Source organism: Phoca vitulina, unplaced genomic scaffold (assembly GCF_004348235.1).
Source record: "Phoca vitulina isolate PV1807 unplaced genomic scaffold, GSC_HSeal_1.0 scaffold21, whole genome shotgun sequence".
Classification (NCBI taxonomy): domain Eukaryota; kingdom Metazoa; phylum Chordata; class Mammalia; order Carnivora; family Phocidae; genus Phoca; species Phoca vitulina.
The window spans coordinates 11,391,610-11,417,326 of record NW_022589724.1 but is presented as its reverse complement, the minus strand read 5'-3'; the positions used below and the strand labels follow the sequence as shown (position 1 = coordinate 11,417,326).

General features: G+C 40.3%; 1 protein-coding gene across 1 annotated transcript in view; it reads left to right on the top strand.

Annotated features, from left to right (window-relative positions):
* The window catches only part of SVEP1 (sushi, von Willebrand factor type A, EGF and pentraxin domain containing 1), a 192,768-nt gene that overhangs the window by 117,650 nt on the left and 49,401 nt on the right, over positions 1-25,717 (top strand). The window contains exons 25-36 of the mRNA XM_032418406.1: positions 2,217-2,374; positions 3,202-3,403; positions 5,230-5,405; positions 8,211-8,335; positions 9,305-9,428; positions 10,180-10,350; positions 11,329-11,502; positions 11,945-12,064; positions 13,653-13,829; positions 14,081-14,165; positions 14,794-14,985; positions 15,895-16,062. Coding sequence (XP_032274297.1) covers positions 2,217-2,374; positions 3,202-3,403; positions 5,230-5,405; positions 8,211-8,335; positions 9,305-9,428; positions 10,180-10,350; positions 11,329-11,502; positions 11,945-12,064; positions 13,653-13,829; positions 14,081-14,165; positions 14,794-14,985; positions 15,895-16,062 — 1,872 coding nt within the window. The remainder of the gene's footprint in view (positions 1-2,216; positions 2,375-3,201; positions 3,404-5,229; positions 5,406-8,210; positions 8,336-9,304; positions 9,429-10,179; positions 10,351-11,328; positions 11,503-11,944; positions 12,065-13,652; positions 13,830-14,080; positions 14,166-14,793; positions 14,986-15,894; positions 16,063-25,717) is intronic.

Below are 25,717 nucleotides of genomic sequence, written 5' to 3'. Positions count from 1 at the left end.
TTTCTTTTATTTTAGTAACTTGGTTCTTAAGAAATCTAATATGAATGGAAACAAGTAAAATAATAAAACCTAACCTTTTGTGGTTGAAAACAGTAGTATTTGTAGAGGAGACATACTTTGTCTTTCTGAGGCAGCTCTTGGGGTGCCAGGAGAGCACAGTTTGAAAATTGACACTCATCCTGTTCCCCTTGAAGGGTCTGTGGCTTCTGCAGTACAAAAGATGGACCGGTCTTGCTTGCAAAATCTTAGGGAACTTTATTGTCCTCAACAGGCCACTGTCTCTGGAAGTTTATAAAAGTTAAAAGGAAGGGGGAAAAGAGTACCCCAGTTGCAACATTTCCCAGTCCTCTTGTGGTTCAGCCCCCTTCAATACTGTCCCCCCAACAAATAGCCAGGGCATGATCTGGAAGAAATAGGCAACCCATTCTGCCGGTGAGACTTTCACTCTTGATGTGGAAAGGAAGTCTTAGCAGTGTAGCTTCATCTTTTCATAGGCTTTTTACGTCTTCTGACCTAACCAGAAGCAATGAGACATTTCCAGATAAACAACAAGAGTTCTAAATTCTCCCCAGAGTCAAAAACAATTGATGAATACCAAATTTGTCTAAATCCTAACTAGAGGAAAGGTGAAGGTAAACTCTCCTAATTCAAAGGGAATGTTGGTTGTCCCCAAAGTGAACCTATTTCATAGACAAGGATATTGGATTGCTAGAATATCAAACATGGGCAGATAAAGATGAGTGAAATTCTAGCCAAAATAGATTTATCATCAAATGCAGAGAACTCAGTAAAGACCTCCCCCTGTCAGTTCCAATGTAAACCTGCTAATGACAATGTTAATTATCATGTATTGGGCAGGTCCTTTTTTAATTACAAAATATTTCAGACATACAAAAAATTACCAAGAACAATAAAAGTCACACACTCATCATGGTAATTATCAGACATTAGCATTTTGCCATATTTGATTCATATCTCTTGTTTTAAAAAAATACCTTTTAAAGATAGTTTTGGAATTCCTCCAGTACACACACACGCACGCACGTACACACACACATGCCTCTTCTTCCTCAGTAGTAACCACTGTTCTGAAGTCGGTGTCTGTCTTTCTCATTCAGACTTCATATGTTACTACATAAACAATGCATAGTGTAGTTTCCCATGTTACGTAATTGGTATTATACTATATACATCCTTTTGCAATTTGGGTTTTGTTTTCACTCAACATTATGTGCTGTCAAGGTTGATACATTTGGCTCTAGTTTATTTATTTTAACTGCTGATTAGTATTCCAGTAAATGATTATACCATGGTTTATTTTCCTATTCTCTTCATGAACATGTAGAATAATGCTGTTATAAATGTTCATTACATGTGTCCTTTTGCACCGTGCAATAGTTTCCTTGAGCACGTAAGTCGAAATGGATGTACAGGCTCTGGGAATGCAGACCATCAGCTTTGCCAAATTGTAGTTCTACTCACTATGTGAGATTTCCCAGTTTACGACACCCTCGTCAACATTTGACATTATCAGATATATTTTCCATTCCGATAGGTTTAAATGGTTCGTTGCATACCACAGAGACTATACCACATACTGATTAAGAACAAGGCACCAGATTGGGTTTAAAATCTTACTCCATCACTTAGTAACAAGGAGACTTGGGCAGATTAACCTCTCTGAGCCACAGTTTACTCATCTGTAAAATGGGAATGATAATAATGTCACCTCATTGTTATAAAGACTGGTTTAATATATATAAAGCCTTTGGAACAGCATGTGAACTTTTTATATTTTTTCCTAGCACTTCTATGGGGAGAGAAACTCCCGGTGTGTAAATAATAATTTGCCTGGACCAGAACCACTTCCTACTCTATTTTTGCTATTACAACACTTCAGATATATATTGTCTTAAACAGGTTTAATTAAATGAACTAAAAAAAAAAGGTAACTAACAGTTAAGGTACTTTTTTGATGTGGAAAATATGTTTCATCATTTCAGAGTTGTTTACTCAATTTATCTAAATTAAAAACAAAGCAAAACCCCAGTTCACCCATTTCTCCCATCCCACCCGGACCCTGGCAACCACCAGTCTGTTCTCTGCATCTGTGAGCTTTCAGTTTTCAAAGTCTGTTGAGACAATGTTGTCATAAGTGGGAGACTTCCTCTAATGCATTTCTAACATTAATAATAATAACATTTTGTTTCTTTCAGGTGCCAGTGTGCAGCAGGCTTCACGGGGCCACACTGTGAATTAGACATCAATGAGTGTCAGTCTAACCCATGTAGAAATCAGGCCACCTGCGTGGATGAATTAAACTCATACAGTTGTAAATGTCAGCCGGGATTTTCAGGCAGCAGGTGTGAAACAGGTATATATGAGCTCAGTGTTATTAATAACAATACTAAAAATAATGAGATCATAACAATGTCAGTTTTTACCTGTTCCGAGCACTGTCTACATACCAAAAATGATGCTAAGCATTTTATACTTATTTAATTTTGACAGCCATCCAGCAAACTAGGTACTATTATCCCCAATAGCAAAGGTGAGGAAAATGAAACTCAGAGGGGAAACAGAGAAAATTGACTTTAGTAGAACTCTTCACCTTCTACATGTTTAGAAAGGACACTTGATTTAGGAGTTCAGAGTCCACAGACATGTCTGAGAATCAGCTAAGCTGCTTTCTCAGGGTGCTGGAGTCTTTTAGCTGTGGGACTTTTGTTTTCTTAAGTGGGGTATGCAGGATTGGGGCAGAGCTGAATTGCTCATGAAATAGGGAAGAACGAGGGCCCTGAGTAGAGGTGGAATGTGGCCCTTGCAGTTGCCCCCCTTTTCTCTTGTAGCCTCAATTCCCCTGCTTTACGGAGTCATCCCATCAGCATACAGACATGTGTTAGTGTCCCCTGTCTTTATTAACTTCCCAATTCCATCTCTCCTTCCAGCTAGTCCCTGTTTCTCTGCTTCCTTACACTACTAAGTGCTTTCCCTATCTTAGTTACTGATTCTTTTACTTAAAAGAATGTATTATATATTTTGTAAATAATATATATTTAATGTGGAAACTGCTTCTCACATCATCATATTGACTGAAATGGGCTTCTTTGACAATAGTACTGCAAATCCACTGCTTACCTTAGACAATTGAAAAATGCCTCCCAAGTGCCACGGTCAACACACCTTTCTTATTTGTTGCAGACCAGTCTTCAGGTTTTAACCTGGATTTTGAAGTTTCGGGTATCTATGGTTACGTCATGCTAGATGGTGTGCTTCCATCTCTCTGGGCTGTAACCTGCACATTCTGGATGAAATCCAATGACACCAATAATTATGGAACACCAATCTCCTATGCACTTGAGAATGGCAGTGACAATACCTTCCTCCTGACTGATTATAATGGGTAAGCAGAAATGTCAAGAAAGCCATACTCTAGATCTTATCCTGGGACCAAGTTAGAACTGACACTGGTGTTGGGGGATAGAGGAGCAAGGGAGTCAGATGCTCCAGCAGGATAGCAATGACAATGGTCAAACAGAGCATCTGGACATGTTCTGTAAGAGAGCAAAGTTTCAATGATAGCACCTTATGCACGGATTATGTTTTGCTCTTTGCTAAGTGTTACTTCATTTGATCTTCTCAGTGGCCTGAGGAACTGGTTTTCTAGGTCACAAAACAAAGTTTCAGAGAGACTAGATGATTTGCCCCAAATCTCACACCCTGGAAGTGATAGAGCTAAGTCTCAGACTGACTCTTAAGACTGACGTTCTTTCTTTTATATATCAAAGCCTGCGGGGGTTCAAGGATTTCAGTGACATTATTGACCCATGGGAGACACATACATTAAATAGGAATCCATCTACAGACTCAGGTGTACAAGATGATGTTTATTTCTCTTTGGATCAATTAATTCAACTGCAGGGCCGCATCTCTCTGGGCTGTCAGAAAGACCAACCTTGGTTGTTTCCCTCCTTCTTTCCCTACTGAGTGCTTTTCCTATCTTAGATTCTCACAGATTGTCAGAAACCCACAGAGTCTTGCTAAAGAGCCACAGACTTGGCTAGGACTTCCATCACTGGTCCTCCGTCCACAGTGCTTGTCACTGGGCTGTGAACTGCCTCAGCCCCTGTGGGTCCTTCAGAATCACAGCTCTTTGCCATGTGGAATCGCAACCTTCAATCTAGACAGATTCTCTGGTGGCCTTTTCATCTAAGATCTACCCAAATTTCTGCCCCATTGCTACTGAGCAGGGTGCAGGCCCCACTGAGCCCTCTTGCCTCTCCTCAGTCCATGGGACTCTCACTATTCTGGTAGAACTCTCCCCAACCGCAAACCCTATTCTTTTTAGTGGAAACTTTCAAAAACAAAATCCAAGAAATTTACACAAACCTCCCCTGAGGCAAAATATATATAAAGAGAGAACCTGTTATCCACTTGAATAGGGAAGGAAAATGGGAAAACACAAAGGGGAAGCAATTAGTATTATAAAAATACCATTTTTTTCCATAAATATCTATGAATAAGGACTAAGAAGATATGGAGAGAGGTATTCAATGAATTCTTCCTTATCAATTTTCCCTAAATTTTTTTCTTTTACTCCAATTGCTTTTGAAGATATTTCACTTTAAACTGCTTAATATCTTTGATATTCCCCAAAGTGACATGGTTGTTCAAAACCTCTTGTTGTTGGTCATCTTTGTTTAGTTCCAATTAGGCTTGCCTTTGGATCGACATACTTTGTCTGCCATATGACTGCTTTGGCAACCCAGAGAGAGAACTCACTTTCTGTAAGACCTCTGAAGTTAGTTCCTGGTCTTAGGAAAACATCCCTTCCAAAAGCAGGAAACCAGTCTGATGTTTGTACAACTCTCATTCCTTCCATTCTTGATTCACTCTCTCTGGATTAGACAGTTGGTAAATTATCTCAACTTGGATCAACTTCTCTCGTTATCCTAAGACTATTTCCTATCCCTTCGTGTCTAAGAAATATAAACTAATTTTCAGTGAACTACAATAAAGTGTAATTTATAAATCAACTCTGCCTCTATGAAATGTGACCAAATGGAGAAAAAGAAGTAATGGCTGTCCTCGAAGTGCTTTACATACAAAAAAAAAAAAGAAAGAAAGAAAGAAAAGAAAAAGAAGGAAAAGAAGAAAAATAGTAACGTGCCCCATAGATGAGATTATGATGTATGACTGATGACTCTGTTACCTGGAATGTTTTCACAGTTGGGTTCTTTATGTGAATGGCAAGGAGAAGATAACAGACTGTCCCTCCGTGAATGATGACCGTTGGCATCACATCGCAATCACTTGGAGGAGTTCTGATGGAGCCTGGAAGGTCTATATCGATGGGAAACTATCTGACGGTGGTGTGGGCCTCTCTGTTGGTTCACCCATACCTGGTATGTCTTAGCTAAAGGAATATCATTCCCTTAGATGCGAGACGTGGTGGCACTCAGATGAACGTCAAGGTTGCTAGCTTTGTTGTCCTTGGTTCTGCACAAAGGTCAACAGTTATCTCTCCCATTTTCTACTCCCTGATTACCCAGACTGTGAATTATTACAAGCTTTTCCTAGGTGAGCTGTGTGACACTCTGTGTAAGAAATGCATTTGGGGACTTATAGTAAGACTAGCAAGATGCAGGCTGAGCTAACCATGGAAGGTCACTATACTGTCTTCCAAGGAGGAGAGGAATTACTGGTATGTTTTGGTTGCTTGTTTTGTTTTGTGATTGTTTACATAGGACACAAGTATATCCAGCGTATAAGCTGGAGCACTGCTAACACTCTGTCTTTTATGAAGAGGGAAGTTAGAGGTTCCCTGTAGGAAATAAGGAAACATTAAAAGTGTTTCAACAGGAAGTGACATTATCAGGTGAAGTGGGGCGGTGGTTCCTTTTTGTGTTTAAGTATTCTTGTTTTCAACTATCTCTTCTCTGGATAGTGGGACTGCAAGTGGCTTTTATTTTCTTCTTTATTCTTTTCCCATATTTCATAATGAACATATATTTCCTTTATGGTTAAAAAAAAAAGCATTTCTATATTAAAAAAGAAAAACCTGATAGAAGAGTAAAAGTAGGTTACAGGGATAGGAAAATAAAGCACAGAGACTGTAATAGTAGCCACCCAAGGAGATGGTTTTCTGACCACAGCAGTAAGAATGAATTGGAGGCCATAAATATTGCGGAGCTCCAGTTGACAGAGCTTAGTGAATGGCTGGCTTCAGTTTGGGTGACTAGGTCCATTGAAGAGTCTGTTATCTGAGAGAGGAATTCTAGGAACAAGGACAATTATCAGAGCAGGGATTAGGAGTGAAGGAAGAATTTCTATTTGATTTTAGATATATTGGGTTTGAATTCTAATCACAGGACTACATGCAACTAAAAACATAGGTTGATACCACTTTATATCAAATTGACAGAGTTGTTTTTAGTGGTAGGATGTGATTGGCAAGGATTCGGCGCAGCAGACACTTTAGAGTGCTGGTATGAAAACTGATGCAACCTTTCTGGGAAGCAATTTAGGAACTTTCATCAAGAACCTTAGAGAAACCCTTGGTATGCAACCAACAATTCAACTACCAGGAATCAGACCAAAGGAAATAATCAGTGATCTGAATAAATACTCATGTATCAATATATTTATCTCAGTGATACTTCAGTACCAAACTTGGAAACAACTCCAGTATCCAATAAGAAATGGTAGTTTAATTAACTAATTAAGCAAAGTATGGGTTATTGTGCATTCATATATAAAATAGCTATTAAAACTCATGAAATGAGAGCATATCCAAGAAGAAAAAGCCAGATTCAAACATCATATATAGTATGATCCTGAGTTGTGTGTTTTAAAATCTCTCTCACACACACATATGCATATACTAAAAAAATGATAAAAATAAAACCTCGGAGGAAATACACAAAACTGTTAAATGATTTTTTTTTTCTGGATAAGAGGAATTCCTTATGCTTTATTTTTTCAAATTTTCTCCCGTACGTGTATTAATTTTTAATGATTAATAAGAAAAGGACGTAGTTTTGGGAAATCATGAAAAGGGGTTCTACATATATCGATTGGCAGGTGAGTGAGATCAGATGGGGAGATTGTTGAAGGAAGAAGAGAGGAGGCCGGGGTGGAAGCCTAGGTGCCTCAGCATCTTAAGAGGTAGGCAGAGAAGAGAGGCAAAATGAGCACAAAGGTTCAAGAAGAACCAGGAAAGGATGACTTCATGAAAAGAAAGTGGAATCAGCCCAGCCCCTGGCAGGGAACAGGTGGCATCCCCAAGGAGGAGAACTAAAGAGAGTTTAAGGAAGGGACGATTTGCAAAGGTGTGGGCAAGATTAAGAGAACCAAAATATGAAAGGAAAACACACTCATGACTAGCAACAATAGAATGGCACAAGAGATGGGCCCAAAATGACAAGGAGTGGAAGTCGTTGCCAGAATGTAGGCAAACCTAAACCTTGCTGGGAGGAAGGTATCCAGGAAATTAAGCTTCTCTTTCATCCCACTTCCTTATCTTGGGTTAATCCTTCCATTAGCCAGGTATTAACAGAAGCCAGAGGAACAAGGCAACCAGGTGGCGTCAGCCTTTGAGGGCGCAAAGCAGAGTTGAGAAGGGTGGCAGGTGTCTCTGGAGGGGCAAACACAGACCATCCAGTACATCCAGGAAGGACAGTTTAATAGAATGAAATAGCCCAGTAGGAACCAACAAGAAAGAGAAATCACCAGAGGTGAATGTGAGTTTCCGTTGAATTTGGCAATGAGGTAGCCACTGGCAAATTTAGAGGTCACCTTGGAATTGGTGATAGAAATTTAAGCATTTCAGGGTTACGAAGAAGAAAATGAAGAGCAGCTACTGGTAGTCTGTCATGGAGGGTAACTTCCTGGAATAAAGGAGGCAAAATAGAACTTACCTGTTTTGTTGACATAAAATACACATGCACATATGTATATGTGTAGTTTTTATAGTTAAATGTTTGTAAATCTGGTATAATATTCTAAACCCTCTCTGACTATTTTTTAAGTTGCTCTAGATAAAATACTGAATTTTTCCTTGTAGGTAAAACATACAGTAAATGTAGGTAATTTGGTTTTTCAACAGTTTTCCCTGATACCTTTATATTGCCAGTGCTTTCGTTAAGTTAGCATGTTTGGAATAACAGACATGAAGTCAATTTTCCTCCTTATTTCTCTCCTCTCTTTAGGTGGTGGTGCCTTAGTTGTTGGGCAAGAGCAAGACCAAAAAGGAGAGGGATTCAACCCAGCTGAGTCTTTTGTGGGTTCCATAAGCCAGCTGAACCTCTGGGACTATGTCCTGTCTCCACAGCAGGTCAATTCCATTTTCAGTGTATGACAGTAATGAGATACAAAGGTACAAACCTAGTGAAAATGTGAACAGACTAATGATGCCATATCTTACTGCAGCCTCTGGGTTTTCAGACTTGACCACCGATATCATTTGATGCTATGGTCGTGGACGAAGCTAAGCAGAGGTTATCTGCAGTCACTTTCAATTAATCCCCTTTTCAGTTTCTTGGTGATGTTTTTAAATTTCATTAGACACGATTATTTTAGGAGACCTTGTAATTTCCAAGCTGGAGAGAATCAGAGAGAATACTGGTTCACATCCCTCTGACTAAAGATGCAGAAATTGAGGGCTGGCCATAAGGCAATGCTTAGAGAGTAACAGGAGCCAGTGGTTAAAGCCAGTCTGGAGTCTGACAGCCTGGGTTCAAATCCCTGTTTGGACCACAGCCTTGTAGTGCTGATTTTGAACATGTTACTCCATCTCCCGAAGCTTCGGTTTTCTTATCTGTGAAAGATGAACAGATAGCATAGTAGAGTTTCGGCACGATCACACACAACACGGCAGGTATGGTCGTGGTCTTGTTTGCCACAAAGCGAGGGCTTCTAAAAGTCTACCTTTATTATTATAGTGGCAGAACTTGCCCAGGCCGCAGTTTACCCACCTCTAGATCAGAGGCAGCACACAGGAGAATGAGATGTGGGGAACCTCTGTAACACCTCAATAAACTGCAGAGCTTTTTTCTCAGTCAGAATTTCAGACTATCTGGCAACTGGCATATTTGGGAGAGGGGAGGATGGGGATGGAGAAGAGAGAGGGAGGGAAGAGACTTCTCTGTTACCCCTGAAATCATACTGTACAAAAGCCTCCTTCCCTTCACCATCTTCCCCCCCAGATCTGTGAATGTTTTCAAGAGGACTCAATGAGGGTATAATAACTCTGTCATATTGAATCAAGTAAGGTTTATCTAAAGACGTGTGTTTAAACTTCCAGGTGAAATCACTGGCTACCTCATGCCCAGAGGAACTCAAAAAAGGAAATGTGTTAGCCTGGCCTGATTTCCTGTCTGGAATTGTGGGAAAAGTGAAGATCAATTACAAGAGCATATTCTGTTCTGGTTAGAATGTTCTTCTTCTGTAAACTGCCATCTCTTGACTACTCCCGAGATTTTCCTGCAAAAGGAGACCGTTCAGAACTCACTGTTGGTCAAGTAGTGTGTGCCCGTCTGTCTATTGTTTAGCTAGCAATTCACCTTTACTCTACCTTTATCCAAAGGATTTATTTTTTTAATACTTAAATACATGCTGTATTGGAGAGTACAAAATTCATTGTGGAGAAAACTTAGACAGTGGTAAAATAAGATTAGGAAAATAGGATGAGAGGAAGGATATGGTTAATTTTTCAAATGCCACCAAAGCCCTATCCTCCAATGTGAGATGGGGTACTCACAACAGGGTACCTCCTAGCAGCCGTTAGCACAGGGAGAAAAGCAATGGACATGACAGTCTGCACAGCAAATAATCAAACTCTGAATGATCATAAAATTCAATGTATTTGAAGAAGTTTCTAAAGATGTCCTAGAATTCATGGGTTTTGATAACTTATAAGTACATTTCATTAATATTCCTAAAATACCACTTTTTCCTTAAAATATTCAGCTGACTTCTACAGCAAGAGGAAAAGTGGTGGCCTCAAATAGTCTTTTTCTAGTCATTTTGCTTGCCAGGGATCTGGTCACATGTCACCTTGTTTTGGTAGCAGTAGAAAGGCTCTCAGATGCTGGCGCAACACGTGATTTGAGACTCTTGACCTGGCGATGTTGCCATGAGGGTGCTGACAAGCTCTGTGCCTGTGTTCTTTTCCCGCAGATTGCCCACCTTTAGAAGGATCGGTACCTCATCTGCGAACTGCGTCGGCCGACTTAAAGCCGGGCTCCAAAATCAGTGTGTTCTGTGATCCAGGCTTCCAGATGGTTGGGAACCCTGTGCAGTACTGTCTGAATCAAGGACAGTGGACACAACCACTCCCCCACTGCGAACGTGAGCGGCCACCGTGGAAGGCACTTCAGTGGCTCCTGACAGATGTCGGAGCATAGGGACATTTTTCAGGAATGCTAGATAAAAGCTAAATACACCACAATAGTAAACACAGTAACTCTTCACTGAATAGTTCCCTCTCTATGAGGGAGATGGGTGATGAAGAGACCAGCCCTGTGGTTGCACCCCAGGTGCAACAGGGAACCGGATGGGAAGGGAAGACAGAGCTGGGAGCTGGAGCCCCAAGAGAGATGGGTTATGGCTGGGTAGGAAACAGGAAAAGATCTCTTGAGTTGGATGCATCAAGTCATTTATTTATTCAGCGATTTTAAACTACCTACTATGTGCTAGACAGCAATCTATGTTCTAGTGACGCAACAGTTGGAAGAAAGTCTCTTTTATGGAGTTTACACCAGAATAGGAGAGACAGGAAGTGACAAGTAAATATTGTTTATTTATGGTAAATAAGAACAAGGGCCAGAAGTAAGAGCTTTGGAGAAAAATAAAGCAAAGTAGGGAAATCCAAAGTGAGGGGCTGGGTGGAAGCAGACTGCTTTATTGGTTAGGGCGATCAGCAAAGTTTCTCCGTGGCATCCATTCTCACCGACATCATCCATTCTCACCGACATCTGTATTTCTCTGTGGCTTGTTTCTCTACTCCCCCTACACAGTAGGCTCCAGAAGGCAGGAGCCTCTCTCTTTGGTTCATTACTGTAACTTCAGCCCCTACGGCAGTGTCTAGCAGGACCTTCATAAATATTTTTTTTTAATTAATGACTTGCATGCCTGCTCTGAGCCAGACTGTCTGCCGGATGCCGAGGGCACAGGTCTGGCTGCAGCCGGCTGCCACCCCTCGAGGGCTCTGGATCTGTGTTTATGCGCAACGGGAAAGTCCCGCTTAACCGCTAGCTTAATATAAACAGAATGTGCTTTGAGCGTTTCGCTCCTCATGTGGTTGTGCTCTTCCTGGCCACATTACAGGCATTAGCTGTGGGGTGCCACCCCCTCTGGAGAATGGCTTTTATTCAGCTGAGGACTTCCACGCTGGCAGCACGGTGACCTATCAGTGCAACAATGGCTACTACCTGTTGGGCGATTCAAGGATGTTCTGTACAGATAATGGGAGCTGGAATGGCATCGCACCATCATGCCTTGGTGAGATCAATCTCGGCAGCACCGCCTGGGTTTATGCTAGCTCCCTGGGAGACAATCTTCCCAAATTCCTGAGGCTTTCCTGTGACATTCCTTTGTTAACTTCATCTCATCCCAGTAAGCTCTGGGCAAGCCACAGTGACAAAGCAGCTGTCCCTAGAGGTGCCAGAAATATTTGGAATTGTTACCAGGCTCAGTATTAAGACTATTTTCATCTATCTCTGTTCTTCTACTTACCACCTATCAAGTGGGGGAATAATAGCTTTTATTGTGTATCTGCAATGTGATCATGACTACTATATTTACTACAGTATATTTTCACTATATCGAAATATCTATGGTGTTATACATTAAGTGATATGTAATGATTTAAAAGTAAAAACAAGTATTTGATACATAAGAAAAATCAATCAACTTCACTACCTGTAAGCTATCTTCATTTTAGACGTTGATGAATGCGCGGTTGGGTCAGATTGTAGTGAGTATGCCTCCTGCCTGAATACAAATGGATCCTACATTTGCTCATGTATCCCACCCCACACAGGAGATGGTAAAAACTGTGCAGGTAACTAGTACATGTGTAATTGGGAAGTTTATTAATTCTTTTATTTATATATTTCAAATGTATGTTATTTAAAAATACAATAATATTTTCAAGTTCAAAGGACAGGTGGAGAAGATAAAAACCATCTTTTAAAAAGACATATAACTAAAGGAGCTTTAAATTAGCATTGTGCCTCTCCCAACTTCCCAATCTCTGAAAAATAAAACTGAGAGCTGTATCACCAGAATGTTGGAGCAACATCTCTATAGTACAAGAATAACAGAGCGGATTTAGAAATATAATCACTGGCCTCTGTGGCCTCAATCACAGCAAAGAAGATAGATACTTCACCGTCCGTATGTTTCCTCTGCCTCAGCCACACAGAATTATGTTATTGAAAAAAAACTGACCTCTTCCCGTATCACATCTCTAGATTTTGTGATAACTTTGATAATACCGGCCCAACTCCCAGAAAATAGAAAGTTAAGAGGAATTCTCAAAATCAAGTCTTATGATGGCATTTACTTTTTGAGAGGGTTCATTTAAAGTCCTTGACTTATGGGGCACCTGGGTGACACAGTCAATTAAGCATCCAACTCTTGATTTCAGCTCAAGTCATGATCTTAGGGTTGCAGTGTCAAGCCCCGCATCAGACTCCACACTCAGCACGGAGTGTGCTGGAGATTCTCTCTCTCTCTATCTCCTTCTGCACCTCCCCCAACTCGTGTGTGCTCTCTCTCTCTAAAATAAATGAATAAATCTTTTTTTTAAAAAAAAAATAAAGTCCTTGACTTCTGGGGTGCCTGGGTGGCTCAGTATGTTAAGCGTCTGGCTCTTGATTTTGGCTCAGGTCATGATCTCAGGGTCGTGAGACTGAGCCCAGCATCAGGCTCCGCGCTGGGTGTGGAACCTGCTTAAGATTCTCTCTCTCCCTCTGCCCCTCCCCACCCCCTCAAAAAAAATAAATAATTTAAAAAATACAAATAAAGTCCTTGATTTATATGGCCAGAATGACCTTCAGAAAGATTGAATCAATATATCGTCCCTTTTTGATGATTCAAGTATTACATTTACTCATATCCAAGTCTAGTCCTAAATATCCCTTTAACTTATTTCTCTTCCTAGAAGTGGTGACCAACCCCAAATTTGCACATAGGAGGGATTTCTGATCCATAGTCTGTTTGGAAAGGGAGGCTGGGAATTTTTCTCAAATCTGCCTAAGGTACAGCCTTTACATCAATTTGATAGAAAGCCAATTGTTTTTAAAAAGTAGGCATGAAGTTGGGGGAGGTAGGAGCGGCTCAAGTTCTCCTAATAAATGCCCTGGTACCACTACTTCCCAATAAACAGCTCCCTTTCAGCCAGGTAAATTTTGTATATTTTTGTTAGTCACTGTGTTTCAAAATACTGTAGTTTAAATGCCTGTTAAATGTGTGTTCTGGTCTAATGTCCAGTGTATCCCAGGCCTTCCCATGTCTCCCTTCAAGAGCTTTTTTCCCCCAAGATTTAACTGGTACTTTAACTATAGTGAAATTCTTTTGCTGTGAGACCCTGCATGGTTGTGCAAACACCACTCATTGTCCCACAAAAACTTTTTCTCTTTTTCAAGAACCTATAAAATGTAAGGCTCCAGGAAATCCAGAAAATGGCCACTCTTCTGGTGAGGTTTATACACTGGGCGCCCAAGTCACTTTCTCGTGTGAGGAAGGATACCAGCTGTTGGGAGTAACCACAATCACGTGTTTGGAGTCTGGAGAATGGAGTCATCTGTTACCATATTGCAAACGTATGTTTCGTAAATTCCCCCAGATTCATGGTGTTTGGCAATACTAGAAATTTAAGGGATAGATGTGTCATGTGTTAGGTTGTATCAATATTCTTTGTATTTAAAACCCAACTATTAGGCTCTCTCTAAAATAAATGAATAAATGTTCTGCCCTTAGAGCAGAGCCAGTTAGAGCTGCCCTTGAGCTTTTAGAGATTTTTTTACACGCCGGCCAAAAAAGCAATACTTCCTTTGTTTTTTCCACCTTCTAGCTGTTTACTGTGGTGCACCTGCTATCCCAGAAAATGGTGGCATTGATGGATCAGCATTTACCTATGGCAGTAAAATAACATATAGGTAAGTGTGTAAGATTAAAACTACATTGTAGAAGTTATTGATGATGTGCTGGCTGTGATCTAAAACTGAAAGAAAGGGAGAAGAAGAATCCCAGAGGATTTTTTTTAATTAATACGAAATTAATTGAATTATGTGTAGTACGAAGGAACCAAGTTCAGTAACCTAATGGTGGCAGTCCTGTCTAGAATCCTTAAAACTCTTGACAAGTAACTTATTGTCACCAGCATCGTTGAGGTGCGCTGAGAATGGGTGCCATGGAGGAAGGCCCTGCAAGCTAAGGAATGTTCTTGATTATAAGCTGGAGGTTTGGCTCAGGCACTCATACTAAACCAGACCATTCTCAAACTAGGAATTTTCTGTTTGCAGCTACTAATCCATGACATAAACTGGGGGCAAGCCAAACTCTTAATTTTTCTACTTACCACTCAGCAAGGTCCTATGGGGGAGATGTACAGTGTTCAGCCTTGGAAAACAATAATTTCAAAGCATTATTTCAGTAGGAAAAAAAAAGAACTCTTCCAATAAATTGTAAAGTGTAAATTCTCAATATTTTTAAAGGTTTTGGCACTGATAAAATTATGCAAAATAAAGGAAATTATATTCAGTAATCTCCCTTTATCCTCTTTAGGTGTAATAAAGGATATACACTGAATGGTGATAAAGAATCATCCTGTCTTGCTAGCGGTTCTTGGAGTCATTCTCTTCCTATGTGTGAACTGGTCAAGTGTTCTAGCCCTGAAAGCATAAATAATGGGAAATATATTTTGAGTGGGCTTACCTACCTTTCTACTGCATCATATTCATGTGAGAGTGGATACAGGTAAAGTCCATAGACACCAGCCAAGCTTCCTAAAATACCCTGTTACTCATTATTTACTCAGTAGGTTTCATTTGTATATAACTAGCTGACTTTAGATACAAGTTTCTAAATGTAAAAGATACTCTCAAATTTGCTGCTTCGTGAAGACTAGCTTATAGTGCTGGGAATGCCTAGGGAAATATTCCACCTAACTTTGACTCTGAGGGCTCTAGTTGAGTCACTGTAAACATTCAGTCATTAAACATGAAAGCAAAAAGTGTTTGGGAAGCATAACACAATATCTGGATTTTTTTTTTTTTTTTTAGTACATAACTTACCACGCTTATACTGAAAATCGTAAGGGATGTTACAAAAGCATGTCAGGGTGAGCGCCCAGGTTCTTAATACTGTAAGAGGTTGATTTGATCAGTGCTGTGCGTGGGGGTGTATGCGTGTGTGTTCCAACAGAGGGACAGAAGGGAGACGCTGCAGTCAGAAACTTGGTCAGCAGGATCTGAAGTGAAACAGATCCAGTGAATAGAGAGTTGAGTGATACAGACAGGCAGATTCAGGTAGGCAAACAAAGGTGGCTAAGGCACGCCATTGGGATGCGAGGTTTGCGAAATCAAAGGAAGACCAGAGGTCAGAGTCACGAGCAACGCAGGGCACCTGCCCAGGCTCGGGACAAGGACTGTGCCCTTGGACCTCAGTTACCATGACTTCCTGGGTGTCTGTCTCCATTTTCGCTGGATCCCAACCAGGCTATTAACCCCTTCTCATCCAGGTGATGAGTGCCCTACTCCAGCACCAGGGAGCACATTTTATTTTGTAGCCGTTGTGATGTTGTTTTAGCCCATTCGCTGACAGAAGCGCTCTGGAGCCGGCTCACAATCGTCTCCAGAGCAGTGAATAATGGCCATTCTTTCCCAGCTTACAGGGCCCTTCTGTCCTTGGATGCTCGGCCTCAGGCAGCTGGGACAGAGCGCCACCTACCTGCCATCTTGTGGTCTGTGAGGAGCCACCGGCCATCAAAGATGCTGTCATCATCGGGAGGAACTTCACTTTTGGGAACACTGTCACTTACACCTGCAAAGAAGGGTGAGTAACCGTGTGAGGGAAAGAAGCTTTGGGAGCCTCGAGGGAGTGGACACGGCCCCCGCCGTGGAGATGGGCTCCATCGAACACTAAATTACGTTTCCTGGCCGCCAAGGCCAGAGAGAGCTTTATGCTCTTGTTTTCTCCTGTGGCAACAGCGTTTTTCTGGAATTAGAGTAACTTCTCAAATTAAGCCTCGAATAATGGACGTTGGGCAATGCAGTGGAAAATAGCTTTCTACTTCACTGAAAGATGCAAAAAGCACATTTAAATAGCCATTTGTGGGGGCGCCTGGGTGGCTCGGTCGGTTAAATAGGCATTCGTGTATTTATCTTCTGCAAACCTGAAGGCAAGACTTTGAGTCACAACCTAAAGGTGACATGTCTGCAGGGGAAAAAAGATCATAAAGCTCAGGTCTTTCTATTTTTAATGATCTCAGTTCATTCAGAGGTAAAATTTGAAAAACAAGGAAGCAGATTACAAAGGGCTTTCACACTCACTGTCTCATTGGCTCCTCACAAAAGCCCTGTGAGGTACAGAGAAAGGGGAGGCTCCCCCTGGGGTGGTGTCTGCTTAGCATCTCAGGGAGGTGATAAGGAAGTGAGGGGTAAGTGAATCCCAGGACATCTGACTTGAATTTATTTCATTGCTTCCCCACCACCCCCCATGCTCCTTTAATAAATATTTTCACCATGAATAATAGTGCTTTCACGAAGCTCCAGATTGACCAGAGGTATTTTTCACACAGTTGGAAGCAGCACCAGCAGAGAGTTGCCACTTTCTGGATTTGTAGCTCAGCTCTGTCCTTCACTGTGTGGCTTTGGGAAAATTGTATCACCTCTCTGTGCTTCGAGTGTCCTACATAAAAACAATTTCATTAAAGGTTCATACTTACGGATACTGTGAAAAATAAAATGCCTAGTATAAAGCCTGGCCTAGCCAGGGGGAAAAAATTAATTCAACCAACTTTGCCGTTATTATGACTGAAACACAAATGAGATGGCAGTTTCTCTTCTATCATAGAAGTTGAAGTTCATTCCACCTGGAGAGAGGACAGCCCCGGTAGTACAGGACTGCCAGCAGGTGGTGACAATATATATATATATATTTTTTTTTGCAAACAGTTCCTGAGAGTCAAACACTTAGATGAATAGCTGATGGAAATCCCAAATCTTTTTTTTTTAATTTTGTATTGTTATGTTAATCACCATACATTACATCATTAGTTTTTGGTGTAGTGTTCCATGATTCATTGTTTGTGGATAACACCCAGTGCTCCATGCAGAACGTGCCCTCCTTAATACCCATCACCAGGCTAACCCATCCTCCCACCCCCCTCCCCTCTAGAACCCTCAGTTTGTTTTTCTGAGTCCATCGTCTCTCATGGTTCATCTCCCCCTCTGATTTCCCCCCTTCATTCTTCCCCTCCTGCTATCTTCTTCTTCTTCTTCCTTTTTTTTTTTTTTTAACATATATTGTATTATTTGTTTCAGAGGTACAGGTCTGTGATTCAACAGTCTTGCACAATTCACGGCACTCACCATAGCACATACCCTCCCCAATGTCTATCACCCAGTCACCCCATCCCTCCTACCCCACCCCTCACTCCAGCAACCCTCAGTTTGTTTCCTGAGATTAAGAATTCCTCATATCAGTGAGGTCATATGATACATGTCTTTCTCTGATTGACTTACTTCGCTCAGCATAACACCCTCCAGTTCCATCCACGTCATTGCAAATGGCAAGAGCTCATTCCTTTTGATGGCTGCATAATATTCCATAAAGAAGATACCACATCTTCTTTATCCATTCATCTGTCGATGGACATCTTGGCCCTTTCCACAGTTTGGCTATTGTGGACATTGCTGCTATAAACATCGGGGTGCACGTACCCCTTCGGATCCCTACATTTGTATCTTTGGGGTAAATACCCAGTAGTGCAATTGCTGGATCGTAGGGTAGCTCTATTTTCAACTTTTTGAGGAACCTCCATACTATTTTTCAGAGTGGCTGCACCAGTTTGCATTCCCACCAACAGTGTAGGAGGGTTCCCCTTTCTCCGCATCCCCGCGAACATCTGTCATTTCCTGACTTGTTAATTTTAGCCATTTTGACTGGTGGGAGGTGATACCTCATTGAGGTTTTGATTTGGGGAAATCCCAAATCTTAACACCTTCTTAAGTGAAAAAGAAATCTTTGATATTAAAATGGGGGGATGAGTGAAATAGGTAAAGGGGATTAAAAGTATACTTACCTTGAGGAGCACTTGATGAGTAATGTAGAGAATTGAATCACTGTATTACACACCTGAAACTGATATAACACTGTATGTTAACTCTACTAGAATTAAAATTAAATAAATAAATAAAATGTCAGTGCAAGAGTTAGCTTTCTTTGGCCCCATATCTATCTCTCCCCTATAAATTAACTCATTTAAAAACTGCTTCGGGCTCTCTGCTCAGCGGGGAGCCTGATTCTCCCTCTCCCTCTGCTGCTCCCCCTGCTGTGCTCTCTCACTCTCTCTCTCTCCCTCCCTCTCTCTCTGTGTCAAATAAATAAATAAATAAAATCTTTTAAAAAAATAAATAAAAAACAAAAACTGCTCCCTAACGAACTACACAGGACTATTTGAGATTAGTCATCTCAGTGTTTGTGAAATCTTATAAAATACAAACGTTCCAAATAATAGCTAGATCTTGGCAAAAACAAGTAATGAATTATCACCATATAAAGCTAGAAAATGAAAATTATATTTTAGGGGTGCCTGGGTCGCTCAGTCAGTTAAGTGGCTTCTTTCCGCTCAAGTCATGATCCCAGGGTCCTGGGATTGAGCCCCGGGTCAGGCCCCCTGCTCTGAAGTGAGTCTGCTTCTCCCTCTGCCCCCGCTCTAGCTCGTGCTTGCTCACACTCTCTCTCAAATAAATAAATAAATAAAATCTTAAAAAAAAAAAAGATGGGGCGCCTGGGTGGCTCAGTCGTTGGGCGTCTGCCTTCGGCTCAGGTCATGATCTCAGGGTCCTGGGATCAAGCCCCAAATCGGGCTTCCTGCTTGGCCAGGAGCCTGCTTCTCCCTCTCCCTCTGCTGCTCCCCCTACTTGTGTTCTCTCTCTCTCTCTCTCTGTGTCAAATAAATAAATAAAATCTTTAAAAATAAATAAATAATTTTTTAAAAAAAGAAAGAAAGAAAAATATATTTTAAAAAATTATCCAAAGATAAGTGGTGGTATTTTACTATAGTTCTTCTCAGAATTTTGTCTTTACATATGTTTTTTTAATATTAAAGGTCATGCTATACATATAAATTTACATTTTTCTTCTCTTTACAAATCGTTCATCTAAATTATATCATGAGAATTCTGAGTCTGCCTAATATTAAGTCTATATGTTATAGGAAAGGGCTTTATTAAAAGAAGCACTAAAGGCACTAATTAAAATTACAACAAATCCATACATTTGTAGAGGGTTTTCCATTCCCCCAGGGCTTTCATGCACATTATCTTGTGTGCTCCCTTCTATGATGGTGGAGTTTGGCAGAATAAGTAGTATTCCAACTTTATAGTTAAAACTTGAAGGGATCGGACCATAGTATCTTGCATATTCCTTCTGGTCTAGGCAAGCAGAAACTCTGTCTGAGAGCTTTTATCTCATCGAAAACTTGGAAACCAAATCTATCCACCTAAATCATGTATGTATTGAAGGGTATGAGAACAGTTTTATGAAAGTGCTTTATATATCCATTAAGAACTAGGTATAACATGGCTTTATTATTTTCTCTGTCATCATTATTGCTATCTACAGTGATGGCATTTTAATAATGTAGGGGAAACGGTCTTAAATAGTTAAGTTTAAATAGAAAGTATCTACAGTCACAAATCACTACCACCTACATTTTGTTCTAAAAGGAAAAAAAATAAGCTATTAAGGGAGAGTTACATTTTTTTTCTGGAAGTGAAACTTTTGGTGAGAGGAAGAACACTGATGCCCCTTGGCATACCCCTGCTCCACCGTGGGATGCTATGAGGATGGCCAGGAAGGAAGTAAGAAAGCCTTCGTACTCCTCTTTTTGCTGGCCAAATGGCTAATGAAACATTTGAAATAGACAGAAAAACACAAATAGTAATTATCAATATCTACTTAAAGTTACCTGGGTATGCATTTTTTTTTTTAAAGATTTATTTATTTTAGAGAGAGACAGAGAGAGCACAAGCAGGAGGGGCAGGGAGAGGGAGAAGCTCTCAAGTAGACTCCGTGCTGAGCACTGAGCCCAACTCCGTGCCGGATCCCACGACCCTGAGATCACGACCTGAGCTGAAACCAAGAGTCAGATGCTTAACTGACTGCGCCACCCAGGCGCCCCTCCTAGGCATCCATTCTTGAAAGAAAAGTACATGTTAAGTTTTTGCCATAGTTATTGTGGCTCTTTTTTTATGAAAGAAATATAATATTATAAATATAACAAAAAGCCATTCTCATCACTTTTCCATTCTCCCCAAAATATCAAATGGGCATTTTTGTCCTTATTCCATATGTATGTCCCCATAAACATTCTATTGATTTATGTGTTTTAATTTCTATATATGTCGCTTTGTACTCTGTCCTTTTGAAGTTTGATTTTTTTTTTATACTTACCATGTTTTTTTACATTTTTCTCTATTGATACATGTAAATCAATGAATTTATTTTAACAGCTGTATGGTATTCCCTTGGAAGAATGAGGTATCTGTAAGTTACTCATTTCCTTACTGGCAGAAGGTTAATTTGTTTCTCCTTTATTTGCTAATGTAACAGTTCTGAAGTAAATATCCCTGCATGTGTCTCTTGGTACATAGGAGTATGACTATCTCTGGCCCAGATGCCAAAAGTTGAAGTTGTTGAGTTATGAAATATGCATATTTTAAACTGTACGAGATAGTGCTTGATATTTATCAGTTATTTCCTTTTTATTTTGTTTTGTGTGTGTGTGTCAAATTTAAGAAGTCATCCCTACCCCGAGGTCATACTGAGTATCTTTGCCTTTCTCCTGAATGACTCAAAGATCTTGGAAAGCACAAATTTCCATCCCTTCTCTCATCTTAAATGTTTTATCACTGTCTGTATTTTACTTCCCTCTTATTTTATGACTTTTCAAATTAGTCATTTTTTAATATAGTCTGTGTTTATTTAGATTTACTCACGAAGGCAGAAGGCAGTGTTTATTAAACTCTTCGTCACCACTGTGTTTTGCACCCCATTCCGTTCTTTTGGGTTTAATATTTCTACTTCCTGAAGTATATCCATTACATATTTTTTTCAGTAAGTATCAGCATATTCTATAATCTTTTTCTGAAAATAATAGTATTTTACCTTTGCTCTTGAATTAGAGTTTAGAGTAGACAAGTCTACATTAATAGTTTTCTTCCATAGACATTTTTTTTAAAGATTTTTATTTATTTATTCATGAGAGTCAGAGAGAGAGGCAGAGGGAGAAACAGGCTCCCTGCTGAGCAGGGAGCCCGATGCGGAACTCGATCCCAGGACTCTGGGATCATGACCCGAACCAAAGGCAGACGCTTAACCATCTGAGCCACCCAGGCGCCCCCCATAGACATTTTTAAAAATATTATTCCATTGCCTTTTGGCTTCTAATGTTGCTACTGAGGATTCCATCATCAGTCTGTTAGTGGTTCTTAACGAGGGGCAGTGTTGCCCAGCAAGGACATTAGGCAATGTCTGGAGACATTTTTGGTTGTCACAGTTGAGGGGAGGGTGCTCCTAGCTCTAGTGCATAGAGTCCAGGGTTGCTGCTAAACAGCCTACAATGCACAAAACAGCCCCCCACAACACAGAATTGTCTGGTCCCAAATAGTGCTGAGATTGAGAAACTCTGATTGAATTGTTGTTCCTCTATAAGTAGTATCTTTTCCCTTTGGTTTTTATTTTTAATTTGTCTTTGTTGTTCTGGTATTTCCTTATGATATAACTAAACGTGTATTTATTGTCATTCATCTTATTCAGGACTCATTGTACTTCTTACATCTGAGAATTCATGTCTTTTACTAATCTTAGCATAGTCTCAGCTATTTTCACTTCAAATATTCCCTCCTCTTCACTTTCTCTTTTCTGTAATTCTTTAAGTCTTATGAGATATATATTGGACCTTTTCTTTCTGTCTCCATATTTATTAACCTGTCACATTTTCCAGCACTTTATAAACTTGGGCTGCATTTAGGTATTTTTTCACATATCTTGTAGTTTACAGTGTTTTTTCTACTATCTGTAATCTGCTTTTAAATGTATCCATTAATTTTTTTTACTCTTTACTTTCTATATTTTTGCTTCTAGAATTTATATATTTGTTTTTCAAATATTTCTTTTAAAATAGTCTCTTCTTTTTAAATAGGATTTTGAGTCTTTTTTCTTTAATTATGTCAACATACTTATCTCATATAGTTTTTTAGATTTTAGATCACTTTTCTGCTACCTCAATTTATTGGTGCTCTGATCTTGCTGTTTGTTCTGCCTGCTGACTCATTCATGATGGAAAACATGCTTGTGTATGTTTTGTAATTTCAGATTGTGTCCTTATAGTAAGCAGGACTTGTTTTATCTGTGATAGTCCCTTATGGTTTAAGTGTGTGAATTATTTTTTCTACCAGGAACCCATGGAATATCACCAACTAAGAAACCAATTTTACATTAATTAATAAGTTTGAAGGCTTTCCATACAAAGTAAATGGCATAAATTCTAACCTCAGATCCACATGAGATGAGATGTAGGGATTGCTGCCTTAGCAGGGACTGATTTTCCCACCTAGAGCCCTGACAAATACAGAGATCTCACTTGTCCTGTCACTGGGCCTCTGGGTGGAATTTTTCTACTTAATATCCTTTCAGTGAATGTCCTTCTAGGACAAAGGTTTATGCCAGAGACTCAGCTATTACTCTCTTTCAACTCCGGGGTTACATTTCCTATCATCTCTCCTTCCCTTCCCTGTCCAATCTGATGGCAGTCACAGCATTCAGCCACAGGCTTACTTCTCTGTTGTTAATTTCCTCCTTATTTCTGGCATGTGCATCTAAAATAACTTCTGTTATATTTCATCAAGTATGATGTAGGGAAGGTTTTCAGACTATGGTATAGCCAGAACTAGAAGTTTTCTTCCTTCACTCCTTTTCTATTTCTTCCCCCACAAGGAATTGATTGGCGTAGGTCAACATGCACTGTATCTGTTCTATTCCAGGATGGTGTCACTGTGTCCAAGTCATGGCTTTTGTGCAATGGGCCTGTTTGTGCAATAGGCCTGCTGTCTCCTTCAGCTTCCTGAGATGCTGTTGGCTTGATAGGAGGGTTAGAGCCTATTTCCTCTCCAGCTGTCTCAACTCCCACTGCCCTGCACACTGTCTGAGCCACCCCCGCCTGCTTCTTTTTTTTTTTTAATATTTTATTTATTTATTGGACAGAGAGAGAGAGCATGAGCAGGAACACAAGCAGAGGGAGTGGGAGAGGGAGAAGCAGGCTTCCCGCCGAGCAGGGAGCCCGATGCGGGGCTCGATCCCAGGACCCTGGGATCATGACCTGAGCCGAAGGCAGACACTTAACGACTGAGCCACCCAGGCGCTCCCCCCCCACCCCCCCGCCTGCTTCTTGAGTGCACATACACACATTCTTGCTTTGGTCCTCATGTTATTTCTTCTCATATTGGTGTTCTGCTTTGCACAGACCTTCCCTTGAAATAAGGAGGAAAGAACCACTCTCAACTTTAGGATGGAAGAGCGAATACTTTAGGAGACAGGAGTAGTAAGATGAATGCCAGGGAAGGAAAGAAGCAAGAAGTACATTTCTGCCTCTTGTCCTAAGATTGACCTTCCACGTTTACCTTTTATCAAAACACTAGGCTGGAAGTTTGCAGCTGTTTGCCCAAATAAATAAAATGATAACTTGTTTCCCATTTTCCTTTTCATCCTTAGGTGTCTCCTCTCTTGGTGAGAAGCTCAGGGGAAAGGAAGAGTCATTGAAATCCTAAAATCCTCATAGAATGTTCCCCTTTGATTCTTCTTAAATGTAAATTTTTAAATGCAATTACTGAATGCACTAAGATAAAATTTTTGATCATTTTTAGTTGAAAACAGAATTAACTGCTGATGCAGATTTCTACTTTCCATTGCTCTTATTAAATTGCAGCTCTTTACATATCTAGTATGCTGCTCTTTTAAGGCTCTTAGACGGTTCTTTAAAAAGAGAAGAGCTAATAATCCACTGGGGAGCTCTTTCATAAAGCTTCCCACATGCTCATTAGTTGGCTTCCACTCAATGTGTGAATCAAATCACTGAAAATTGTATCTGAAGATTACTCTGCCCATTCTCAAAGAATTTTTCAATATTATTCCAGAAATATGCTAATGAATTACAGCAAATTCATCCTGAAATATGTCCTTCTGTGGCATCATTATAATATTGATGGACCATTTTTCCTTGGAATTATGGAGTAGGACAATTTGTCTTATAATATGTATGGCCTGATTTTAAATAATTGACTGCAATAGCGTTCCCAGTGTCTCTTGAATGAGAATGCAGAATGTCACAGAATAAAATTAAATATTCCAGCATTTTAGATTTGTGCCAATACCAGTTTTCCTGCTTTGGTAGCCAGCATTTATAGGATGGATGTATGTCATCATCTGTATAAAACTTTATCATTTTTTGAAATGATTTTTTTTTGAGAGAGAGAGTGTGTGTGTAAGCAGGGAGGGGCAGAGGGAGAGGGAGAGAATCTCAAGCAGGCTCTGCGCCCAGTGTGGAACCCAGCTCAGCTCAGGGCTCGATTTCACATCCCTGAGATCATGACCTGAGCCAAAATCAAGAGTCGGACACTTAACCGACTGCGTCACCCAGGTGCCCCAAATGATTCTTTTAAGCAAATAAGCAGGTGAAATATGTTCCGCAGAAATTGTAACACACCTTCAGTCTTCTCACGTAAGGAAATAATGCAGCAGTTGGATCAGAGACCAGTCATAGTTCAATCTAGGCAATAGCTAACAATTCCTTACTTTTTGTGATTTGGAATACATATACCTCTTTAGCATCTTCAAAGACTAACTTTTGTATTTTGGAAGATAGTTATTTTTAATAAACCTCAATCCCTATCTTTACTGAGCATTTTATCTAAAGTACTGGCTTTGGTTCCACGTCTTGAAACCACTCCGTGTACATTTCTCTGCACCAGCGAAATGCCAGCCCATTCAAGTGTTCATAGCTTGGTCCTGAGGTTCTCCTACAGATAGATCAGTAGAGCTAAGTGGGAGGCTTCAGTGAAAGATCCCAGCCCTTCACACATCTCCTGACTGAGAAGTGATCGCTCATGCTGGCGCAGGGAGACAGGCATTTCAGCCAGCTCAGCCTCCAGTCTGCACTTCTTTCTCATAAATGAACATGATTCCGAGTGTGTTCCTCTCAGAATCATTCTGAGCCTATTCCAATAGGTCTGTCGTCCATTTTCCGTTGTGGTACCCAAAGCTGAATGCACAATGATACATGCAAGTTAGAATGTGGCAGAGATAAAAATGCCACGTCTTGGGGCTGACATATACACACGTACAGAGGTAACAATTTATTTTATTTCTCTTCTTCTCTTTCTAAATAAATGAGTTTCTAGAAATGCAGTCACCCTTTCAGGATGCC